The 26,264-nt window shown below is 42.3% G+C and overlaps 1 protein-coding gene across 1 annotated transcript; it reads left to right on the top strand.

Moving 5' to 3' along the window:
• On the top strand, positions 1-25,868 carry RMI2 (RecQ mediated genome instability 2). Its single transcript, XM_059484674.1, is given in 4 exon segments — positions 1-13; positions 24,445-24,622; positions 24,624-24,913; positions 25,465-25,868. Coding segments are annotated over 4 exon segments (630 nt in total). The 3' UTR covers positions 25,614-25,868.
• The last annotated feature ends 396 nt before the right edge of the window (positions 25,869-26,264 follow it).

The raw sequence follows: 26,264 nt of genomic DNA, 5'->3' as shown, positions 1-26,264 counted from the left end.
ATGGACAGAAGAGGTAAGAAGACCTAATGTATAACTTAAAGAGAGGACAAAATATTAGACCAATAATCTCAAAGTGCAAAAAGCATTAAGGAAAGCTTATGATCCTTACACTGAGGAGACTGTAAAGATGCTACACTGGGATTTTGACTTCTTAAAGCAGAATTTCCCTGGGGTTTTCTCCAGAGTAATCAGAATTAAAAGTAGCTTTTCAAATCCCAGCTGTATTTACAACCTTGCCAGCAGCCAGTGCAGGAGACTTGGAATGCTCTCCTGCTCACCCAGGAGATTTGAGACCTCAAATACCACACCAGTGTCTTATGTGCTCCCTTCAGCAGGCTCAGTAAAGTGTGCTTTCTTCTAAAGAGGATGTTTCTTAAATAACCAAGTCTGAAAGGCCAAGAAGTTTCCCTGTAGTTAGCATGATGTTTTGTGACAATGCAAAGGAATTGTCTTTGTCAAGTGATTAAGGGGAGAGGGCCTGGCAATGCCTTGTGAGTTGGGATGAAGTTGAGGGAATGTATTTCTTGCTTTGAGACTAAATATTCTTTTCAAAATCCAGTGTGATCACAGACTTAACTGGATGGCAGTACAGCACCTTAAGTGATGTGCAGCCAGTGTACAATGGGTGAATCTTGATATTCATGATGTTTTAGCCACCAAAGTTTACTGCTTATGTTCTGCAATGCAGGAGAATGGTTGTCATGAATTTGGAGAAGCAGTATGCCATTAATTTTAAGACCTTGCACAGAGACTCACTTTATGCTCAGACTCCTCTCTCAAGTTTTGAGCAACAGAGCTTTAGTCAAGGTTTGGCATAAGCTGCTGGGGCAAGCTCATAGCAAAAGCATGAAGGACTGGTGGAACTGAAACTTCCCCTAGAATTTGAATATGTAGTATTGCCACTCTTTGGCACAGCGTGCTCCATGCAGGAGTAGATTCCATGGCTGGTTTGGATATGGCACTGTTGGTGTTCACAGAGGTAGCACAGCCAGGCCTTGCCCTTAACAGCTTAAAGTCTACTTAGGCAAGACAAAGTCCCCTCCCTCCCCCCAGCACTTCAAAGAAAAGGGTTCTGAAGTGATTAACTCTGTCAAGATAAGGTGAATCAGAACCAAAAGTACAGCTCAGAGCCTCTTAACTCCTCCCCCAGCCCCCGGGGCGCCCAGCGAGCTCCCTCCTGCTGCTGCAGCCTTGTCCTGCCGCCTGTGGCCTTTGGGGCAGAGCCCTTCACAGCTGTAATGCAGCACAGCGGGGAGCGTGTTTCTCACATGAGGCAGAGCTGGCCGAAGGTTGCTGTAGATGTGCCAGGAAAGCTGTTTCACTCTCATGTAATTTTTAATTTTGCAAGATCACATGGGAAAGAAAGATCCTGCAGGTGTACATGCAGTCTGTCTGCCATGGACTGAGTAGTGCAGCTGACAAAGTGTCAGTCCAATAAGTCGTGTTCATTGAGCAGGAATGTGGTAATAATTGTTGCAAAGCTTCAGAGCTTGGCAAGGCTGGAATGGGTAGGTGAACTCCCAGTCACAGAGGAGAGTGATGGAGTGAACCTGCCAGCTTGGACAGCAGAAGCCAAGAGTGTCAGGCTGCTGCTTATGGAGTTTGACACCATCCCACAGTGAGAGTGGTCCGGGGTGCTCCATGAAGTGCCTTAGAAAGGCTTGCCCAGGAGAAATGGGCGTCAGCTGTAGTGTGTGAGGGAGATTTGCACAGTGAGTGAAGTTTCTGTGATAGGAGTTGAGGGTTTAGATGTGAGGGTCCCACAAGTTGAGCTTTCTTGGGAAATCTTCAGTTTTACCCACTCATGCTTTGGTTTTGCAGCTCTCCGTTCCCATCGTTCCGTTTCTATTCCTGCATCCTCTCCCTGGCCTCAGCAGCTGTGCCCCGGGAGCAGCTCCTGGCAGCAGGATCCCGCAGGTCACTGTACCCAGCAGAGGGCACTGCAGAAAGTGGAACGGGCACAGCTGCTGGACAGAGCACTCGGGGAAACAGCTCCAGATAAAGGACTGAAGGTGAAAACCCTGCCACTAGTCCAGGTGATTCTGACCCGTGCTCTGGCAGCTTAAGGAGCACTTGCTGCTTTTTGCAAGGTGAATTAGACTTAGGGTCTATTTGGTAAGTGAAGCCTTCCATGTGAAATGCCTGTGAAACAAATTGTGTTTCTTTCCCTGCTGATGATCTCAGGAAAGAAAAGCAAAATCTGGAGAGAAAATTATTGGGAGACATCACTCCATCTTCCTTCCTCCCTTGTTTCTAGAGAAGGAAAGTAAATGCTTTGGCTCTGAAGGTTCGTATCAGTAAACCTCCAAAAGTTAGGACAAGGAACAAACTCAGCTTTAGTTAAAATTGAAAGTCCTTAGCCCTATTTTGTAAACATTGTTTTGAAAAATGACAGAAAATTCACAGGAATTGCTGGGCACTTGTGCAGCAGGAGCATGGCTTACTGGCTACAAACAAGACAAAGGTGACAGGGAATATCCTTAGAAAGCACTGGGAATAGGGATGCCAGGTAAGGTCTACCAGGAGGCAGTAAGAGAAAAAACGTGGTTCTGAAGATGGTTTTGAAGGTGGGAGAGTACTGTTTCTGTTTGGGATATGTGAGATATTTGCCTGTTGGTTAGTTTTCCAAAGCCCACACTCTTAGCCAGCTAACAGCAGAATAATGCAGGCAGAGCTTCCTCTATTTGTGCTCCAAGCCTTTGCTCACCCTCTGAAACCAGCAGGAGGGATGAGGTTGTGATACCATGTGGGATATTCCCCAGTATAAATTCCATTATGGGGCATTCCACACCCTGCTGAATTCATCCCCACTGCAGGGACTGCAGTCCTCCAGGAAAAAAAAAAAAAAAATCAGAAAACCTGAAAGGCTTAGGAAACCAGCAGGCACTCCCTTTTTCCTAGCTTTTGAGAATAGAAGCAGACACTGATTCTGTTATGAATCTGGATTACAGGCCAATGTGTCTGTAGGACAGCATGTTGTTTAGAGTTTGGTACAGTAAGTGGGTGATCAGTGTGGGAATTAATACAGAATTGCTATTTTCTTGCAGAATCATATTTGACTATTTGTCTTTTGAGGTTAGAGCCTCTCTTGTGCTGATACTGTACATGATAGCTCTTACATGATGTGCTCAGTATCTAAACTGATCAAATCACCATCATCTTTAGAAAAGGGGAACTGAAGCACCAAGAGATTCAGTGATTTGCTTGAAGTCAGAGAGTGAGATAATCTGCAGAAGGGCTAGGAATGGAACATAATTCAGGTCTTCACAGCCCTATACTAGAAACTTAACCACAATACCATCCTTCCTGTTTTAGTGGGTTTTGTTTTCTTCTCCAGAATCTGAATTTTCATTTAAACGAAACCCTTGAAATCGGAATTCTTTGATTTTGCAAGTAAATTAGACACCACACTGTCTGTGAGTCTGCTTTCAAATGCAGTGAAACCAGCAGCACTGAGCCAGGTGTGAACCTGTCACCCACTTGGATGAAGTGTTTGGGTTAGAGTTTGATGCATTTAAACAGGACGTGTCCAAGAGATAACAGCCACTGTGACATTGCCTCACACATTTCCATTCCCATACTGTCCAATCAATAATTTTCTAAGTTAAGAGGTAATAAAATGGGCCTGATGAATTCAGCTCATCTTCTTATCCTTTTAGTCAACCCTTCCAGGTAAAACAGCTACAGATGTGACTCACTTTACACTGGTATTAGTTATCATGCTAGGTATCACTGAAGAACAATGTGTGTCCGGCCAGGCTGCCAGTCACAGCAAATTCATCATTTTACCAAGAACAAAATACATTTTGAGGATGTCACCAATTTGTTATCAAGTCTTGATAAGCATCTATCTAGACAAGGGCAAGCCAGTTGGTACAGCAGTAATTAATTCTGTCTGAACTGGAATTTGTGCTGTTCTGCAGAGAATGTCCAAGTCAGATCCCATCCAGATGGGATGGATGAGAGCAATTAGTGGTTTTGCTTTCTAAAAAGGATGTGCACATGTGTGCTGGCTAGAATGGAGAAGTGTGAGGTTTGGAAGTTAAACAAATTAAGCTTAATTGTGGACTAAGGCTGAGTAACAGCTGAGCCTCTCTGTCCCTTAAGTTCCTTTGAATAGTCCATGTTGTCTGAAATATTTCCCTGTAAGAGATATAAACTGCTATTTTTCAAATAACCAATAAATTACCTGTCTGAGGCTATGAGAAAGGTTTCTTTCTCAGCTGACTATTCTGGAATTGTTTATTTTGAATTGTGTTAATTACTTTTTCAGGTTTCCTTGAGCCCAGACTAAATGGATCCTGTCTGATGTTCAGTGGAAGTTCCTTGTTGATATTAACTAAGTCAAATCAAGATTCACATTAGTCTCATGAATTCAAATGCTGAGCACTTAACCACATGAAAATGTGGTTTGGGCTTTCTGCATTTCAGTAGTTTAGACATCCTTCTTTGTAATTAGTTGAGTGGGGGGAAAAAAAGGGAAAGTCTCAAATTGCTGGTAAAATATTGTGAAAGGGCAGCCTGCTTTGTGATGGTTTTTTTCATCCAAATGACAAATTTGTCTTGCTGGATTGTGTGTGAGTGTGTTTGTATGTGCACACTCCACAACTGATGCAGGAACTTTGGATCCCTAAAAATAATGTAGGTGCTAATTGAAGAGGTAGCAGGGTGCTGTTCAGGGGAACCGCAGCAATAAATACTGGTCTGAAGATGTTAAAGCAAAAGAATATTAAGCTAGTTTAGCTTTCAGATACATGTGCTGGACCACAGAGCTTTCAGTGCTGGCTAAAGGAACACATTTTACTCTTGGGCATAATCAACACATGGAGAGATTTTTATGGTTGGGGTGAGGTAAAGGAAATTATTCAAGTGTTCCCTCATCTTTGGTTCTTAGTCCACAGAAACTGAATAAAATTCATTCTTAATATAGTCAAATGGATCCAAATCTCAGTTCCATTTCTTTGAATGTACAGAAATTCTACAGTCCAAATTAAAAGGAAAAAAGTGGTCTTGTTCTTAAAGAGAATAAGGACTGATGTGGTGCTGTTACAGGAGGCAGAATTAGCACACTGGAAACTGAGAAATGAGAAGCTGATGGCAAAGCAGTGTTTTGCAGCATCTCAGCCAGATCCAGGTGGGCAACTCACTGAGGCACTTTCAGATTATTTGGTTGGATTTTTAAAACTTGAATCCATCAAGCCTGGATGACTAAATCTGAATAAATCACTGTTAATACTCAAGAGAAGAGATCTTCCATGGCAGTATATGCTGGCCTCTGTATTCCTGCTGTGTTTGTAATCTACATTCATTGACGGATATTTTTTATGGTTGCAGTCAAATCCCAGATCATAAACCACCAAACTCTTCTGATGATGGAATACATTTGGTTCTTCAGTATCTAATAACTCCTATACCCAACAAACCGAAACTACTGAATGTGCACCTTTTATTCTACTGTACAGATTGGTCCAATATAGATTTTATTATTGGCTTCTGCTCTTCAAAGTATTGAGGAATTATCCAGATTTCTGTTCCTCCTCTGTCCCTGGAGAAAGGATAAGTTATGATAGGTGGATCAATAATTTTCTTCAGAGTACAAATATTAATTCCTCATTTGCCAAGAAAAGAGAAAGAAAAAACCCCACCATAATTGCTCTTGTGGAAAAAGAATTGGATTTTCTTCTTCAGACATTTTCCCTCTCCAGATTTATTGCAAACCTCAGCCAATTTTATATGTGAACTCAACAAGCTGAGTGCAAAATGGATTAGTTTCACCATGTTCCAGCTCCAGGAAAATTTCTAGGAATCAGGAGAATAAGCTGACAGTTTCTGATGAAAGATAAAAAAAGTCCTTTAAATGTAGAATTTTTGGCATCTGATGTTAAAGAAACATCATCCAACGATATTAATGAAGCATTTTCTAATTTTAGAAATATCTTTATAAGTTATATACAGACCTCACCACTCATACTTTTGGATTAATGAAGAAGAAATATTATGTTATGTAAAATTAGTGTGGCTTAGCATGCAGGCCTTGATGTCCTCTATCAGTAAATTAGATAATTAAGAATATGAAAATGGGAAGAGTGCCCAGCCTGGAGGATTTCCTACAGGAGTTCTGGAGAGACCTTACTGGAGAGGGTTGCTCTTGTAGGGAGGGTTTCTGTCTGTGGTGACTCACTTTTCCAGGGCCACTTTGTCCTCTGAGAGTGCAAGAAGTCCTATTGTCACTTGTGTTAAACTGGAAATGAGTCTGTGCTGTATTTCAATTGCAGATCTATTTCAGGTCACAATAACGTCACAAGAAAATACTGGCAAAATTTCTGATAATGAGTCTGGAGGAAGCCTTACCCTTAATTACATTAATTGAATTGAGCTTGCCAAGATTACCTTCTAAAACTTACTGGACATGTGGGTTGTGACCTGTGCTGCCTGAAACCCCCTGGGATTCTAATACAGCTTTACTGACAGAAAAGCCTTTGGAAAGGTAACTGGAGCTATTCTTATAGGAGAACAGTGTAAATTTGTATTTCTCCTTAGTTCTTTGCTCCAGCTGCCCTGTGCTGCCTCTGTGTTATACCACTGGAGTATGGACTGAGTTACCTCTCAGTTTTTGCAGCAGTACCAACACTGTGTCCGTGACCTTCAGGATTTACTTCTAAACAAAATGTTCTGTATATTGCTGACACTGCAGCCTCATCCAACATAAATTCATACAGCCCTCAGGTAGTTGCTGATTTAGTCCATATCTAAGCTGAAGTTCCATAATTAGATTTCTCTAATCATCAATTTAAAAATTCAGATAAGCTCTGTGATAAGTTGAAAAGAAAAAGCAGATATAATTCTTCTTATGCCAAGTGTTGGGGCCTTTTCCCTCAAGAGCTTTTATAGGCAAATGGATACAATTAAGCACCTACTACAGTACCAGCAAGAAGTACCAATAAATATATGAATGTAAATTTAATGGAAATTTAAATACTGTGCTTTCTCTCATGACTTCCCACATAAACAGGTTTATTATACTCTCTTCCTGAGTCTGTAAGAAAGGTTAAATTACTAACAGGTTAAATTACTACTTTTTGCAGTTAGACCCTTTGTAATGCTCATACAGTGCAGTCCTTACCTTTGGCAAAGGTGGAGCAGTTACAGACCAGGTCCTGCATATCCTGAGAGGTTTGCTGAGCTTCAGAGGCCAGCCAGACACCCAGAATTTCTGGCTACATTAAAAACGCCCCAGTATCTTCCCAAGTCCATGCTCAGAGTCTGTGCTCTGGTCAGGAGGAAATTTCCTCAAGTTTAGATTTTTTTGCTGAAGACTTGGCAGGAGTTTCATCAGAGCCCTTCAGAAGATTTCCTATTCCAGTGGTGAATAAACACAGCAACAATAGGACAGTGGCTGTGTTCTTAGGAAGTGTCTCAGAAATTCTTTTCTTTGTTGTTCAAGGTGAACATTTTGTTCTGTATTTGGTGCTGTTGCATTATTAGGAATGTGATGGATGTGCTGTGGCTATAGGCGAATGCAAATGTGACTTCACATGCAGACTTGACTTCTGCATCCAAAACGCTGCCAGTGGCAGTTGGGCAGAGATCTCCAAGGAGATGTTTTTAGCAACATGGAAAAGCAGGATTGCACAACACAGCAGTCCTGGCCTTAGATCTACTGCTAAAAATAGCTTATTTTTGAAAATATTAAGGACAAAGACATTGAAAGCTCTCTTCTAGATACACTTGGATTACAAATTTTGAGTTAACTTAAAGGACACTGCCTAACTCCTCCAGTTTAATTCTGGCTTTTTATTCCTTGCATATTTTATCCTTCCTTTCTTAGTGTCCCATTTTGCCTAGGGTAGTCATTGATTGACCATTGGGCCAGAGACCAGGGCAGCCCCAGGCAGGGCTGCCAAGCGATCCCTGCACTGGAGGGTTCCAGGTGTCAGGGCTGGAAAAAACAGCTTGGCTGGATCCAAAAAGCCCTCACTTCTTGCATGCTCATGGGCCATACTAAAAATAGCTCACCACTGATAATGGTGCATTGTCTTATTCCAGCAGTAAGTCATAGCATTCCACACTTTTACTTCTCTGTTTCTAGGAAATTCAATAAAAAACTTGGTCCAATACACACACACACATACACATACACAAGAATGCATTTACTCTCAGTGGCTGCATTTACCATCAAACTTGGTAATGTTTCCTGAAATTGGTTTCTGATCCCCCAAAGGGCTGTGGGCTTTTCTTCTTCTTCTTTTTTTTTTTTTTTTTTTTTTTTTTCTTTCTGTATTCTTTTTTCTTTTTTTTCAAAGGTTAATGTCAGGGAAACTGAACGACATACATGAAACTCTAAAATATCAACTGTGTAGATAAATTGTGGCATCAGGGGCATAATGTGTGTGTGACCTGCCTCCAGTTCCATGAATTCCAGTGAATTCCCAGTTTCCCCTAGCGGGTGGCAGGAAGATCTGAGTGTGGCTATTTCCTGTTCATTTTGAACCCTCCGTGGTTGTGATGGTGGGTGAAGAGTAGGAGGGCTGTGATCTGGGGAAGAGGGAAACCCTGGACTGGAGCCTGGGGAGGTAAAACCCATTGGCTGTTAGGGAGTTGCACTCATTGAGTTGTTTCAGGGCATGTGTGAATCCTCTTCATGTGACAGGCCAGCTGCACAAAACGCCAAGAGTGGTACAGCCTGCAGGTTTTGGCAAACATATCATCTCTCATGATTCATGCAGCATCCTTCCTCTGCCTATGATGATCTCTCCTCTGCCTATGATGATCTCTCAAATGTGACCTTCAAAGGCAGGGCTAAAGCTGAATCTGGCTTCAAAAAGTGACCCACAAGCAGAGTTTTGTGCAGCATAAAAAAGAGAAAGTGATCCTGAGTGTCTGAACCTGCCAATGTAGGTTGCCAAAGCAATTTTTGCTGAATGAACTGTATGTTTGTACTGGTTATTTAGAAACAGCTTTAAGAGACTTTCCTCTCTTAATTTCACTCATACCTTAACTTTGAGACACTGACAGTGTCACTGCCAACTTCCCAGAAGTCCTGTGGCTGATTCTAATTTACATAAACTATTCTGCATACTGCCAAATGCAGACAGAAATGGGTAACGTCTTGGGTTTTGTTTCTTCCCTTATCTCCTCCCAGCCCCCTTCTCAGGGCTGGGGAAATATGACAGATGCCTGTGCAGGCAGAAGCAGACCTGGGAGGATCTGTGCATTTTTCTACTCTGGGTTTACCACACTGAGGAGCACTCCATGACTGGAGACAATTCCTCATCACTGGGGATTTAGTAACCATTCCCCTCTGAAAATGGGATTTCAGTGCAGTCATGAGGCTGTGCAGAGAGCCCATCACTCTTCCAGAGAATCATTACCCCATTTCCTCTTCTGTTCTCCTAATTAGGAGTTTGCACTTCAGTAGAGCACATACCACAGCCTTCCTGCCATCCTGTACCCTGGTACACACACCATGGTTACATAGCCAAGATCTGAAAAACTGGGCAATATCAGATTTATATTTGCATATGCAACCTGAAATCTGCCCACTCACACGTGTGCACTGACTGACACAGGGGTGCTGGGGAAATGTGTGATCTCAACTCTCACAAAACTAGGACAGAATTGGCAGGAAACACAAGGAAGGCCCTGTCTCAATTTTAAGGGCTGGAGTTTGCAATTAGATTTTTTTGATACGGTTTCCTATAGATAAGTCTGTGTTCTACAAAGAAGAAACTTTGCTAGCATTCCAGAACAGGTTTTTTTAATACAAACTTACTGGTTTTTTTATTATGTTAATAGCCAAAAAGATAATGTGCTGCACGTGGGAGTGCAGGACTCTCCCAGGTGCTGAATGTGGAAATCACTGAGTCAAGTCAGGATAGGCTGGCAGAACTGAGGGTACCCCTGCTTTTCTGGATCTTGGAACTCCTGCTTTACTTAAAATTAATCACAAGACACCAGAAGTGTTCAAATGTTGAAGAAAAGTGCCTTTGTGCTACTGTATCTGCCTGTGCTCACAAGGCACACACTGCCAGCATGCTGGTTTCTAAACAGAGCTGAGCAATGCAAAGCAGCTGTGCAGGTCAGGGATGACTCAAACAAATCTGAGTCAATGGAGAGGAGGCAGAAGGGGCAGTATTTCTTCCATCTGAAGTGAATGTATTGAAACCTCATGAAAAACCAATGCTAAACATATGAGGCCTTTTGGAAAGTGTCTGTGTGCAATTGCATCCACAACATGCAGAGTGATAAAATCATCTCCTGAGCTGAGTGGAATGGCAGAGCTGAAGGAGGGCTGTAAATAAAGGGTAGGCGGTTTCCTGCTAAAACTCCCCTGCATGTCCAAGAACCCTCTGTGACTCAGCCCTTGCAGTCATTGGGAACTCAGCACAGACACCCTTTCTGGTTGGGTGGTTTTACTTCTCTTTTTGCACCATACCAAGAGGGGCTCCATTCATCCCTGGAGGGATCGAATTGACAAATATGACCCATTACTTTTTATTGTCTTAAGGTAATGATCTCACAGTAGACCCAACAGGACTGTTCAGATTTCTTGGTTAGCAGTGACCCCACCCACACCTGCAAAATGATGTGTCTGCTTGGATCTTTCACGTGAAAGTTCTTAGGACTTGTATTCACATACTTTTACTGGGCTCTTACATGCATCTCTTGATGGCCTAAAAATCAAATTTTTCTTGCTTTCATTTCATGTGCAAGAATATTCAGAAATTACTTTTCTTCTTTTTTTTTAAGAGTATGTGTGTAAATATGCTAAATAGGAGACTGTTGACAATTATATATTTGTTTATAATACATTTTCTAATGTACCTACTGTTCCTTCAAAGAATTAACACGTATGGAAAGATGAACTGAGATGGAAGAATCCCATATTAAGGTAACAGCAGTAGCAATGTCTAGTAGCTTTTAGATCAGCAGCATCAATTCTCACTTTCTCACACAAAATATTCTCGCACTAGAATATTTTATGTCTGAAGCAGTCACATATCATTTTATTCTGTTGGGCTCATGGTTTTGGAACATCCTTTGCCATTGAGACAATGCTTTCCATGATCAATTTGGAATTTGTAGAGACAGTTGCCTTTTCAAAGTTCTGTACACACACAGCTTTAAACTTGGCATTGGGAATTAATAAAACAGGTTTGGGAGATCTGCAGGTTTCCATGAACTGACCTAGAACAAACTATTCTTTTTCCCTGTTTATCCATACAACATTTGTTATGCTGCTTCTTTCTTTACACTTCTGTTTCTACCTTGTCTCTTTTCCTCCACAGTCCTTTATTTTATTTATTGTATTCCCTCTGTGCTAGTTCCAGCTACTCCTTATTGGTTTCCTCCATAATAGTGCTGGAACATTGTCCCATCTAACCTTGCTCTGTGTGAACAAAAACCTGTGGCCCAGGTTTAAAATTTACTCTGCTCCATTTTTTCTGCTTTCCAGCCCAATGTTATCTAAGTGACCCTTTAATTTCTGTTAAATACCTCTTTTAGTTTCAAGATCCAGTCTGCTGGACTTTTGCTTTCTCTCTCTCTGTTATATTAAGTATAGTTTGTACAGGGCTTTATCTTTTATCCTTCTGAGAATTGTCTACTTTCTCCAGAGTTTTCAGTTTGGCATCTGAAGGTTGTCTGTGGTTCCGTGTTAGTGAACTTCCTTTCTGGGAAGTTCAACCTCCTTGTATTCTGACTCAAGTCATTAGCATCAAAGTACATTCTTCTTTTTCTTTCAAATTCCTATAACTGCCCACTTTTCTTCTCTTTTCTCTTCCCCAGTTCCCTCCAGTGCCCCCCACAGCAGTGCTCTGTGGGGCATGGCCTTACCAAAGCTGGCTCTCAGTTGCTTTCCTTCAGCCAAGTGAATGATGGAGGTCTTGGTGTGCTTTGCAAACCTCCCCTCTGAAAAGCAGGAGTCAGGGTTTGCCCAAGTACACATGAGGAGCTGGGGAAGGAACTCAGATTATTGCAGAGGCCAGAGGGAGCTGAGGGGCAGCTGGCACTGGGGACCTGCCAATGGAGAAGTGGAGTGAGGGACACAAAGATCACCGGGTCCAAAGACAGGGGGAGCTGACAGCAGTGGGTGAAGTGCTGGAGATGTGGCATGGATGAGGGACTCAAAGGCAGGAGAGGCTGGGGCTCACCGTCTTTCAGAGCTGGTGCCATCAGCTGGGATTCTGGCTTGGGGACCTAGGACGCAGTGACCTGCCCCATCCCCCTTCCTCCCCATGAACTGCCCTAACCCCTTCTTCTTCTACCAGAAATAGTGTCAGTACATCCTACATCCACTTCCAAATAGGAGGGTTAATAGACAACCTGACCACTCTGATATCCACACTAAATGATAATTTTATTTCACCAGGTGACCAGAACTCTCCTCCTCCTCTTCCTCCCCCACATACTCTCATTTTAAGTATAGTACTTAGGGAAGATTGTGGGGTTACGTGGGTGGCGCCCCACAAGCAGAGTGGGTGCTGAGATCCTGCTTTCTGAGAAGAGCTCACCAGAATGACCAGGGAGGGCAGTGAGTGGGCAGAGCCCAGTCTGGGAGTGCTGCACCTCCCAGCATCCTGCAAGGTGACTGCTGCCTGTGCCTGTGACAGGACAGCCTGTGCCCACATCAGGGGGGAAAGTGCCGCACCTCACTGGTCATGGTGACTCATTTGCACCTTTTGCTACACATGGCACGAATTTCATTTTGAGTTACTCCTGTGCATCATTATTTTCAATATTTCCTTCAACAGAAGCTGGAGCCACAGAGGTGAAATTACATTTACCAGAATCTATTATTAAAACTGACAGCTGGTTCTCATTAGAAGTAAAAGAATCAGGTTTTGAACAGCTCTAAACAGTGCCATTTTCAAGTAGTTGCATTTGGAGTAAGACTGTCCATCAGAAATAATAAAGAGAATGTAATCCCAGGTATTCAAATGCACCTGCCTGTACTGTTCCCCTATTAGAGTTGAAATCAAGCAAGGAAACAGTACTTGGGGGACAAGTCCAATTAATCATGAAAAAGAAGAATTTACCAGATGACTAGCAAGCCTGTTTTAATTTAAAGGGAAATTTGTGTCACTGTTTTGTCTTTTCATGACAGTGTGTGTAACGTAACACTAAGCATTAGCTTCAGATGGGCTTTTGTACAGCCTTGGATTACATCCACAGTTTTGGTCTCATCCATATTGTGAGGCTGCCAATGTCTCTTTGGCCATCCAGATTTATGTCAATTGTTTATGGCCTCAAAATAGCTGTACTGCAAACTCCTGGACTATTCAGAAGACATGCTCTGCCTTCAAATACACACCTTTGTTGTGGCTTGGAAAAGTTTCCACCAGGACTTTACCTTAGTGCCTTCTCTGGTTTTTTCTTGTGCATGTATTGAAGTATTTTACAGGACAGATTTAACAGGAACTTTCACACTGCCAGTCAGGTGTAACTGCAAGGGTTTTCTGCTGAAATAGAAAAGCCACACTGAGAAATAAGGCAAACCAAGATAGCGAGAAAAACACTCACTGGAATTGTGTCTGTTTATATTTAAATCTCTCGTTTGGAGGAAGTTCTGTTTTTACCTATAATACTACACATGTTCCTACAAAAGTCAGTTCAATGTTAGTATTACTCAATTTCTGAAGAAATCATTTGGTTTTGTGTTTAGAAAACTTACTGCCAAGCCCCCTCTGCTGGAGGGAAAAACTGTTTTCATCCCTGCATGCTGAAGACCTCTAAAAGCATTCCAGCTTATTACTGTGCAAGTAATTACAGGCTTAGAGTTCACAAGATCTTTACCACCTTTCTATTATTATTTATCATTATCTGTCATAAGTTATGCTTTAGAGAAGAGTTTGGATGATCACTGCAAATTTGTTCAAATTATTCTACCTGAATGAGTCAGTGTGCTGAAAATTCATCTTCTCAATTGATTCTTTTATCATCCAAGTTATTTTCAGCAGTGTCCACCCTCTTCATCCCCTGCTATATCTCTTATGTATTATTTACATCCTTTGTCAGCAATCATTACACTCTGTTATGGTGAACTCACAACAGCAAACAGGAAAGGTTTGACTGCAAGAAGCCCACGTGGCTTTTCCAAGGCAATTCAAACTGCAGAGATGGGCTTTGTCTTTCTGACTGCTCTGCTCCTCTCACAAGTGTGACAAGAGCAGATCACTGTGTGAAAGACAAGGTGATGTGCTGGTTAAACCACACTTGTCATTTGTGTGTGACAAACCCTTTTACAAGGACCAGCTTTACACTTACAGATCAGGAAACAGGCACAGCAAGGAAAGACAAGCCAATAGCTTCAGCATTGAATGAGGACATGGATTTCAGCCCTGCTCTGAAACACACTGCCTGGTGAATTTGTTCTAGTTAATTAGGCTAAAAGCCAGAAAAGAAGTGTGTCACAACACTGAGCATTGCCCAAGAAAAGTTCGAAGTTTCTGAGGAAAAGTGCTGGACCTGTTTACAGTCCTCTGTGGTGTACATTGAGAGTGCTGAGTTTCTTTGAAAGGAGATCCAAAGCAGCCAGTGTGCCATGCATGCAGCCCACAGTGAGGAACTATTGCCTACAGAGCTGAAGCTTTTCCTCCCTTGAGACTGTTGAAAAATGGGTCTCTGAAGAAAGGCAGTCTTTTAAAAATGGAACAAGCCAAGAGAATATTGCTGGGGCAGCTGATTTGTACTTAGACCTCCTCAGAATGTGGAGAAGTGAGACTTGTGCCCCTGCTTGGCAGAGAGCAGTCAAACTTCAGTTTCTCCCTTTTCTTGCAGTTGTCCTAACAAGTGAGTAGCAGTCTCCTCTCAGGGAGAGGGAATGAGAAGTATTTGTTAAGTATTTAAGAATTTAACATCTAGAGCAGTCACTTGTGGCTGGGAAACACTGGATTCTGGTGACCCCTCTGACAGCTGTTAACTCACTGCACATTAATCAGTTCTTAGACAAGCTACTGAAGTGGTATTTGAAGCTGAGACAGAAGTCAGTGGCTCACCTCTGTTAAATCAAAGCCCCAGCCTGCAGGCCTAAAGGCAAGGCCCATTCTTTCTGTAGGTCAATGGCTCTTGAAAGCCTTTCTGTGAACTAAAGCAAGTTCACAGGAAGACCAGAGAATGTTTCCTTCTATGGGTTTGTGGTGTGAGGTATTTCAATTTAATTTCAAAATAAGCTTGAGAAGCATGTCCTTGAGTCCATGCCAGAGAGGGGTTTGAGCCTGAGTCCCCAAACCGAAGCACCCACATTCCCACAAAAGATCTCACTAGTAAACTGCTGGATAAAATGGAGGAGCTTGAAAAAATGATACCCCTTTAAGAAAATGTCTGTATTGAATGAAGAAGTCTCTGAAGGGATAAGAAATACTTTAAGCCTCTCCTATTAGATTCTGATGGAAAAAATAGTGACAATTGATCCATAAACATCAAACTAGCAACACTGAGGGAAGGAAAACTACTGAATTGGTGTTCTATGTTAAAAAATATTATGTTAAAAATGTAATTGTATTTCAGATGAAAACATGAACTAATTAAAGTTTCCTAGAATATATTCTAAGTACAAGATATGAGGTTAAATGACTATTCAGCCTTAGCTGCAGTAGCCAAATAAATGTTAGAATTAACAACAGGTTTGGACCAGAAAGAAGTAGCCCTGAGTTCTAGGGAAGTTAGAAAACCCAGCCTGTCTTTGGAAACTCATGCCCAACAAGGCAGAGAGTTAAAAACAAGTAGTCTCAGTTCTCCTGTATGCAACATTTTGTGACTATGCAACATTTCCTGGCTGATGAAATGCAGCTGCAGTACCTCCCAGGTGCAAGTCATCTGTTGCTTTATAATTTCAATGCAATAGTTCCCTTTCCTTCTGAATAAGAAGGTTTTATTGCAGGGTCTGTGTACACTCAAGGAAGAAGGGAGGAAGGGAGGTGGGAAAAGGTATCAGGAAGTGCTTCTGTCCCAGGCAGTAGGTGACCAGGGTCAGCTCTGCAACAGCAGGAGCACCATCCTGCTGAGGCATGGACATGCTGAGGTACACTGCAGAGTTTCTGGGTCTGCAGTCTAGGGGTCTCACCCCACCTTCCCAGGACTCTTGTACTTGTATGATCAGAGCTAACCTGCTTCCAGAGGCCAAACCGTGCCCAGCCAAGCTGTAGCACTTAGAACAAGTGCTGGAAAAACAAGCAGAAGTTCCCTCCTGCCACTCAGTGGGATGTAGGACAGGGATTGACCCAGGAGATAATTTCTTTCCTTACAGAGGTCTTTTCATGCAAAGCCTGTTCATTTCTTACCATCTGAAATGCACAGTCTGCCCATTTAGGCAGAGCTGCAACATGAAGATACAACTTGAGAGCTATTGAGCTGAGGCATTACAAATCCAGACATTTATAGGCAATATAAATGTGTGAATGAAAAGCAGCAAATGAAAACCATGATGGAAACTTGTTCTTCAGCATGAGCTTGCAAGAGACAGGTACCAGGAAAGATGAAAGCATTGCTCCTAAGGCATATATCTGCAACTTTTCTGATGAAATAATAAACAAATACGCTCTTTCCTACTCATCTACCAGGAATTTAACCAAACTTCATGTAAGATTACAGACCATAAACTATAATTTGAGGACATTGCAATACATAAAAAATGCTTGGAATTCAAGGACAGAAACTTTTACCACAGTTCATGGCACTCACTCAAGCTCCTTTTATGACTTTACAATTACTCTTTACAAATGTTATCAGTTCACAACACTCCACAGCTGTATGACGGAAATTGCAGAAGTACTGGTCGAGCTTCATTGCTTTACATCTGGGAAATGCAGCCTTTAGAAGGAAATGCAGCCTTTGGAAGGAAATGCATCTATATTTTGTACAGATCAAAAGATAAATGAGAAAGATTCTCCAGTTACTTTCAGTTCTGTTTTCTTTGGCTGGAATTTTTTGTTTCCCTAGACATCATGTGTCCAGCCAGAACCCAGGCTAGTAGAATGACATTTCTAAGAAACAGAAGGGAAAGTTGCCACAAGCAAAAGGGACCTTCACCAAACACTGCCAGTTTTGAGTAAAATGTGGCACTATTTAAATGAACATTCCTGTGATTGTAAACTTCAGAGATTTTCTTTATAAGAACTGTTCCTCTAAGCCTTGATTTTGGAAGTTGCTAGTGATCATTACTCGGGCTGATACCACAGGAGGCCTGAAGTGTGGAGCATTTTTCAGAAGGCACTGTATACCCATCAAAACAGGGAATACACCCCTCAGTCAGAAGAATCAGTGATTGCTACTGAGCAGCACTGGTTTTATGAGCAGTATCTACTGTTATTTAACTGGGCCAGCCAAAGTGTGAACTATCCACATTATATATTCTGAATCTAACCTACATACATGAATGCCTAATTTTTCCAGGCAGGGAAGAGCAGTGGAAGCAGTGGAACTGGAGAGTGATTGGAGCCAGCCCAGTTGCATTTGCAGAATGTCTGCCCAAAGGTATTAATTCCTTCATCAATATGATTAACTGCTGTTCACAAATCTGGATGGACTTAAAAAAGGGGCCTGGAGACTATTTTTGCTATCCCCAGACACTCAAGTATTTCATTTGCCAGAAATGAATGTAAAACTGATTCCATTAAATGGCAGCATGAAAGCAGTAGTGAGCGTGCTTCAGCCTCCTTAGCTCCACTGGTGAGTGCTGGGAGCTCTTGTGGTCTGCAGTGGACTGAAACACCACTGAATTCTCAGCAAAGGAAGACCCAGAGGTACCAGAATGCAAATAAACCAATGGTCTGTGTCAAACAGTAGGGTCAGCTGTTCAAGTCTCCCTCTGCCTTAAAAATCTATGAAAACAACAAAAATGAAAATACCTGACACACATCTTGTGGTTATTAGTAATCACAGTATTATTTTTATAGTAGTCTAGATAGATAACGTATTGGCAAATCAGAGATCTGTAGATAAGAACAAAAACCACGTGCCTTTCACTTTCGCCAATATGATTTCTCATAAATGAGGCTGTAACCGGCAGTGGAGCCCAAGATCTGCCAAGCTTTGCCTTGCAAATCCAAGGTCATGTGTTGCTTTTTTCCGTTCTCAAGTGTCTATTGTCTGAGCTCATCTATTGTCTGTTTGTAGTTGTTCAAATTGCAGCAGAGCTTCAGCTCTTCAAATGCTCCTGTGTAATATTTGAAATTACTTGAATATAAATGCTTGATGTTTGAAACATCAAAACTCCAAAGGTGCAACCAAAAATGTGCACATGGTGTCCTGCCAGCTCTGCACAGACACTCTCTGACATTTGCATGAGTCTGAGGCATCATCTGCACTGAACTGATGTCTCCTGGTTGGCTCTTACAGTATTGACAGTTTCTATTTTGAACAAACAAGCACTGATGGCTTTTGCAGTAGAGTGCACTACTGCAAGTCTGGTTTTGTGGGCTTGTCAGGTTTTGAAAATAAGATGTACTGGGTCTGCATTTATCATTTACTGCTGCTTTTCATGACAAGCTGAAAGCTTGCTAAGTTTTTGGCTTCAATATACTTGGATCCCTGATGAGTCATTTTTTGGGTTGCATTTGAATTTCAAGTCCAAGTTTTGTTGTTTAGTTTGGAAGGCTGCCCTATATAGACCTACATTCAGATACAACCATTGTGTTGCACACTATATGCCATCTTCTAGCCTTCTATAAAAATCAAATATTTTCATATGACTAATCAGTAAGTATTTAAATATATCCAGGTAGATATACAGTTGCCTCACTGCAGACTTCACACAGCCATTAGTTTAGTAGAAAGGTCAGCTTACCTGTATATAAAAAGTTATTTTAATATTTCTCCTTGAAGTAAGTCCTTTTCACAGTTTCTTTCTATGTTCCTCTGGTTTGTTTGTTTCCCTGTTTGGTTCATACCGTGAGGTTCTAAAGTCTCACTGGAGGAGCTGATTAAAATCTTGGAGCACCAGTAGGTGTATTTGCCTTCACAAAAGCTGAGAACTGAGATGCTCATGGAGCAGATGCAAGTGATGGCTGTTCAATAAGAGCAAATGCCAGCAATAAAACTGTGACCTTCATTTCATTAAATTCATATTTGACCTTGCATATTCTGGGCTTAGGGGAAAAGAGATGGGTCTAAATTAGAGAGTTTCAGCATAGTGCTTAACATAAGGTGCTGTACAAACTACAAACTAAAACCTGTGATCAAAATTACTTAAATCAAGAGGTGGAGGCAGTTTGTGACATTTTAATGTCAAATTGTATTTTAAAACATGACATTTCCATATGGCTTATAGAGGTCTTTCTAAAATGAAATGATGAGATGTCTTCCTATTGGTTCATGCAGTCTTGTGTCTTTTGACTTTTTTAATAAATTAAAGAACCCTAAGAATGTGAAAACATACTTCATCAATTATACACTGAGTGTTCTGATTTAGGAAGAACTCTGTGATTTAACATGACGTTTTATATCTTCTTCTAGACCTATTAAGAGATAAGTAGGCCTTGTATATTCATATATAAATGTGACTTCCATCTAAAATTACTGCTATTAACATGCCAACATTTTGTCATTCATTCATTCACTCCTGCCAGTAGTTGGGGAGCAGGCTGCTATTTGTGGAGGCTATGGCAGTAAATGCATTCTACATCCAGGCTTGTAAGCACTTCTGGGTTTGAATCTTGCCTTACAGAATACACATCATATAAGAAACTGGAAACTCAACCTGCTTTAGGTCCCAGTCCACCTATGTACACAAAACCATGTAAGTGCTATTGTTGAGCAGCTTCAAACAAAGTTTCACTGCTGTTGATTTCCTCTTTATATTTTTGCTTTTTCAGTCATTCAGTTGTTTGTTGTGAATCCAGTGTGGTGCTGTAGCTGTGATGTTTTTAGTATAAACAAGATAAAGTTCATAGGGAGAGACAGTATTTTTGACTGGACCTGAGAAAGATCTTGTGTGTATGAAAATTTGACTGTTAGTTAAAAGCGTCTCCCTATTAAGCACCAGAAATTCATTTCATGGATTTTTGAATATTGCCTTGATTATTACAGAATCCTGCCAATGGAATGGCTGTAACTTCTCAGCCTTACTGGCTTCTATGTAGATTTCTATTTGACAACTCAGGCTTTAAGTTTCTGGAAGTAAAATGTCACTCTGCTGCTTGCTGTTCTTTAGAAAAATTATTCTTCTGTCACATTGCTGAATGAACTGGATGCTGACCATGCTAATCAGAGTGTATTTGTGCAAGAGCAGCAGCTGCCAAGGGAAGGCACTGTGATCTGTGTTCCCCTACACTGGTTATAGGGACTCTCCAGTCTTGTTAAACTTTTGCTAAATATCCAATTCTTTTAAAAAGTGAAATTCAGTCAAAAAGGTGAGTGACTGAAGTCTCCTAGCTACTGGCCCAGCTTCAGTCAGGATGAAGACCTAATGCTTTGTATACCATTCATGTTTCCTGTTTAAAGAGTGCTTTTTCTTGTGCAGGAGTTTGAACAAGCCCATCTGGAAGCCAGCTCTGCAGACCATTTCCAGAGCAGCAAACAATACTGGTAAAGTAAAGACTGATTCATTAATTTTTTTCTTTAATCATGTTATATTACTATTCCATAGAACACTGATATATTTAATTTACATGCCAGCATTTATATACCATGGAAAGAAACCAACAGGTGACACCCACTTCTGCAGAACACAACTGCAGTTCTCTAATTATTTCCTTTATGTATTCTCTGTAAATGAAATGAGTCAGCTAAGCAGGACAGCATTGCCCTTTTTACAGCCTGCAGGCCCCATGGCAGGGATGTGTGGTGAGTGACAGGAACTGGTTAAGTCTGCATGCCAGTGGGAGCAGTGAAATAATTTCTCATGCTGAGGCTGCCTGTACAAGCTGAGGTTTCCCCCCACTCTCTGAGGAGATGCTGTTTTTCCTCTCCACACACTGGGTGCAGCTGGCAGCTCCTGGCAGCTACAGGAAGTCTCTTGCCATAATCCACCACAGATTCCACTGAGCTTAAGCTCACATGTGATGCAGAGCATCTATATTAGGTTCTCAAAGAAAAAGAGCACTGGGGATGCCTTGCTAATGCTTTGGTTGATGGTATTTGCCACAAAATTCGGCCACCATATCTTAGAGTGATTCCTCTGTCACTCTAAGTGCAGGTTTTGGCTTGATGAGACCATGGGAGAGGCCAGACTCTTCTTGTTGTTGTAAATAGTAGGGTTCTGATGTCTGTTGCTCACATTTACCTGCCCTGTCCAAGTCACATCTAAAATACCACTTATTCAGAGCCACCTCCTAATTAAAACCTTGGCAGGTTGCACCTAGAGTTCTCCTGTTTCAGCATATGCCTTTGCTGGCTCCAGGTCTTTTGAAATTCCTGGTCAAACACAATTTAGTATCCATCTGCCAGACTGCTCTGCCCCAAAGCACAAATTACAAGCAGCTGATGCTCATGTTAGGAATGTAAATACAACTGACTTCCAACCCACTAATCCATTAATTTCAACTCATTGATTCATTAATTTCAAATCATTAATTAAATTCAGTGATGATGAGATAGTCTAAAAACAAAAAAAACCTTGAAGGATGTTTTTCCAGACTTAGTCAATATGTCCACACTGTATCTTTTATATTCTTGTGTTTGTGTTGTATTGTTCTGTGTGCAATGTAAGAAAATAAGTCTAAATTAGGACAGATCTCTTAAAGGTCAAATATGAATACCAGGGAAAGGAAGACAGTCTCAGAGCCCTCACTTGCAGAGTAATTATTGCAAAGATTGTTTTCACATCTTCCTTCAGTGATGCTGAGCTCCCATGTCCTGCTTCCTTTTTCTGCATGAGGATATGAAAGGCTCAATCATATCATTTGCAGTTTACTCTCTGACTGTGGGCAGGCATTGTTGCTGGAGATGCCACAATGGAGAAGGTGTTGGCCTGCTCCAATGACATCTTCTGAGTTGTGAATCCCCTGAGTTTCTGGGCTGACCAGAGACAAGGGTTTTTTTACAGATCTGTTTTATGGACATTTGTGGGCCATTCAGACATAACCATTATGATCTATGTATTTTTCAGCTCCACACTTTGTGACTTCTCTTGCAGTCAGCTGTGGAGCTCCCAGCTAGATCTATTTCTAAAGCAAATGCATACAAAATACTAAAAATAAAATTAAAAAAGAAAAACAACTTTATGATTACTTGGATTCCAAATCCTAGAAAAAAAAAATTAAAAATTGTTTGAAATCCATTTCGCAACTTCTCAGTACTAGGAAAGAGAAATAAAATTGAAGAACCTGTTCTGTACACATTGGCCAATGGACTGGAAAGAAGGATTTTTAAAAACTCTTTCAGGTAGAATGAAAGGCTGTAAAAGATCAGACTTCCTGGCCAAGGGAAAGAAGTATTTTTCTGCTTCTGTAATAACAGCCTTTTACCAAAATTAGGGAGAGAAGCAGGGAATTGCTTCCATTTTAAGTAGTACTGTCAGTGGCAGCACAAAAAAGTCTGAGCTCAACAGAAAATTTCAAGTTGCTGCTTCTTTGGAAATCTCTTTTCACAGAGATCTGGGGTCAAATTCTTTTCTAAGCTCTCTTGGCACCATACCAACAAAACCCTGCCAGTGTAATTGAGGGAGCCCTGACTCCTGCTCTCATCTGGACTGTGCTGTCTAGGTGTAGTCTGACCTTTCTTCACCCACACTGTGACCATCTCATGTGTGTGTTAGCCTGAGGAATAATGTCCTTGAGGATTGCTTTGAAGTGAGGTGCATATTGTAGTAGCAGACAGGAAATTGATTCCTTCTCTTTTAATCTGTGCAAACCAAAACTCTCGCATTCCGTGCTCTCAAAAATCTGCTCATGTTTAATCCAGTGTAAATTAGAGCCTGCCAGCCACCAACTCTGTGCCTTTTCCAACTGTGTGCTGAGCTTCCTCTGCTGCCCTTAAATCAGAGAATGACACTGTGGGGTCACCTCCAGATCAGTCTGTTGAGGCCTCAGACGTTTTCCCTGCAGCTGCAGAACGTGTCTGTGCTGAGCTGCACCAGGTCTTGGGGAAGAGCTTTGCAGATAATTCAGCATAACTGTGCATTTCACTGAAAGATAAGGATTTTCTGATTTAGGAAAACAAATCCATTTCTTGATGCAGGTTGCCAGTGCTTTTGCCCTTCTCATAACACCGTTTCTTGAAGGCAAATCTTTTAAAAGGGACCTTTTAGTCTCTCCTGAAGATTACACTCTTGTAGGGGTCTTGCCTTGATCTGTAGATTTAATGGCTTAATAAGCATTAGACACTCCTATTATGCAGTAACAAATAGGAATACAATAGTTTTATCAATATTTGGCACAATTAATTTTTTTTTATGTGAAACTAAATATTGATGCTGTCAAGTGACTGCAGCTTAAGGGCATAAATTACAAATATTCTCCTGTGAGCCTTGCTCAAATCGTGCATTCATATACAGTAACCATCTAATGTCTTTCTATTCCTGTAAGCTATATGATTTGATTGCCAGATTACATGGTTCTGTATTGTGCTTAGATGTCAGTGTTTTTATTGTTATTACCAATATTATGTTTTATTCTTACTGTAAGTGGTAACAAAAAATTAACTGCTTCCTTACACTATAAAAAGAATACGGTCCCATTTACAGAATGTCTCCAAACAGAAAATATATTTGGAAAGGAAAAAGCTGAATAAATAATTCACAACATGATGGGTGAGTAGGTAAAAAGGTCTTTTGATGTATTTTGCTACTCAGGAAAAAACAGATTTTTAAAATAAAGTAACTGCCTATTTTAATGGAAAACAAAAGCTCTTCTAAAGAAGAATGATTGCAATCAGTGTATTTTTACCCATTCTGCACTTTTGTAGGTCATAGGACTTGTGAAAGTAATGAACCCATCCCTTTGGTTTTCCTGATTCTTGTCTTTGTTCCATCCTCCTATTTCTTCATTAGCTTATTTCTTGGCTTATTTTCTAAATGAAATGTCAACCCACCCGCCCAAAAGAAACCATAACATTTCAAGAATACCACACTACAGCAAAGTGAACTAGCCTGTCGGTAATATAAACAGACAGTAAATAAATTGGTTAAAGACTTGGAATTCAAGTCTCCCATAATAAAACTGCCCATGGTTTCAGTGCATTATGCTCCGGATTTCCCCAAAGAGCATCCCTGGGAAAATCAGCAAGTGCATTTTTCTGTTTTCTCACGAAACCGGAGCTCCCTCAACTCGCACGTGAACACCGCGGCCCGGTGCCGCTAAGCAGGGGGGGAGCCGGGCTGGCTCCGGGAGGGGCCGGGGGCAGAGCTCAGCGGCACCCTCGGCTCGAACCAGCACCGTGCCCAGCTCACACTGCCTTCTGCACCAAGGGGGCCGCTCCTGAACTGCAACCAGGCAAAATGACGGCCACTCAGGCTCTGGGCTGATCCACGTGAGGGGCGCTGGCTCGGGGGGCTGGCACACGGTGCAGCCGAGGGCGACGGGGCGGGTGAACCGGCGGGGGCACCCCCTGCGCCGTGCACCCTCACACCCTCACAGCCCCGCGCGGCAGCTCCCGTTCCGCGCAGGCCGCTCCGCGGCTGCAGCGCTGCCGCCGCTCAGGGGCGGGGCCGCCCTTGTGCTTCCCGCCCTCAGCGGCTGCGCGCCCTCAGGCGCCCTCAGCATGGCCGGGTCGGCGCCGGACCCGCCGGGCCCGCCGGTGAAGGTGCTGGCGGCGCAGCTGCGGCAGGCGGAGCGCGGCGCGGGCGGCACCTGGGAGCTGCAGCGGGCGGCGGCGGGCCGGGCTCCGCTGGCCCTGCGGGCCGTGTGGATGCAGGGCACCGTGCTCGAGGTGCGGCGCGGCGCCGAAGGCGGCACGGCCCGGCTGCAGGACGGCAGCGGCGCCTTCACCGTGCTGGGCGTGGAGCAGGTGCCGCAGGGCCGGCCGTGCCTCAGCGCAGGTACCGCGGGCCGGGGTCCCCCGCGGGCAGCGGGCCCTGTCCGTGTCCGCTCTAACGCGGTTCGGCTCATCCAGGCCCGGCCGCCGTGCCTGGCCCCCTGCAGGAGGCCCTGAACAAGGAGAGAGATTCTTCTCCTATTTTTCTTTTCGCTATCTTGCTTTCTTTTCCTTCTTTTCCCTTCACCAGAACTGCCAGTTCAAATGGAGAAGTGTTGGTCTGCAGTATTGCAGAAACTGTGGTACAAAATAGGCCCGTTGCTTAAAACTTCGGTCCTCTGACCTATCCTCAGTCCACTCACACAGCAGGATAAATTTGTGGGTTTTTGGCTCTTAACTCTATGTGGAAATGTAGTTGAATGTGCCGTAGAAGTGATTGTACAGATAACAAAGCCTTTTCTGAAATTTAGTTCTAAGCAATCTTCATTCCTTGAGTTTACTTACAAGTATTAGCATCTTCAATTTGCACTGTTTACTTGGCTTTAAGTAATTTGGCTTATGAATTTAAATGGTAATACAAAGGTTAATGAAATGTAATGCTTACTTGTTTTTTAGGGAAGTATGTAATGGTGATGGGTGTGGTGCGGTCCTGCAGTCCGGAGCCCATTCTTCGAGCAATAAAGATGACAGATCTCTCTGAAAACCCCATTCATAAGAATATGTGGAACCTTGAAGTGGAGGATTTGCACAGAGTCATCCCCTAATACTTTTACTTTCTGCCTAAAAGAACTGGAAATTTGTTTTCTTTTGCTTTTTGGTGCAGAACATTGGACTATTCTGTGTAACCACTCCTGGAGTAAACCAGTGAGAAGCTGGGCTCAGTGAAACGTAGGGACCAGCGCTTATCTGATAATAATCACAGTTCATGTCTCCCAGTGTTTTTATACCAACATGTTTGAGCAGTGCCTATTTGATGTTTTGATGAAGATGTCCATGCCATTAAAAAGGCTGTATGTTTGTTTCTGTGTGTTAGCAGCTGTCTGGGGGGGCTCGTGTTGAGGCAGGTGTTTTACAGCAGGGTGTTCATGGCAGCAAGGGCTGCACAGCACTCGTGCTACCAGGGTGAACTCAGTACCTGGCATCAAGGCAAAATGTGTTTCAATCCATTTAGGCTGTGCTTGGAAAGAATTGTTTTCACCTGTGTTTTCTATTTCAGTAATCACCATGTTTTTAACTGCTTGTAAGACAGGTGTCTCTTGGTAACAATTAGCAGTGTCTTGTACTTAAAATACCTCTCTAGTTTCTGAAATACTGAGAGTGGTAATGACCCCTCTGTTTCAGTGAAGTGAAGTTAATGAAAAGATGTGATGCTGGATTCCTTGGAATAGATTCTCCAGGTGCAAGATGTAAATACT

Source organism: Ammospiza nelsoni, chromosome 17, assembly GCF_027579445.1.
Source record: "Ammospiza nelsoni isolate bAmmNel1 chromosome 17, bAmmNel1.pri, whole genome shotgun sequence".
In the NCBI taxonomy this organism is placed as follows: domain Eukaryota; kingdom Metazoa; phylum Chordata; class Aves; order Passeriformes; family Passerellidae; genus Ammospiza; species Ammospiza nelsoni.
This window is presented reverse-complemented; position numbering and strand designations above follow the sequence as displayed.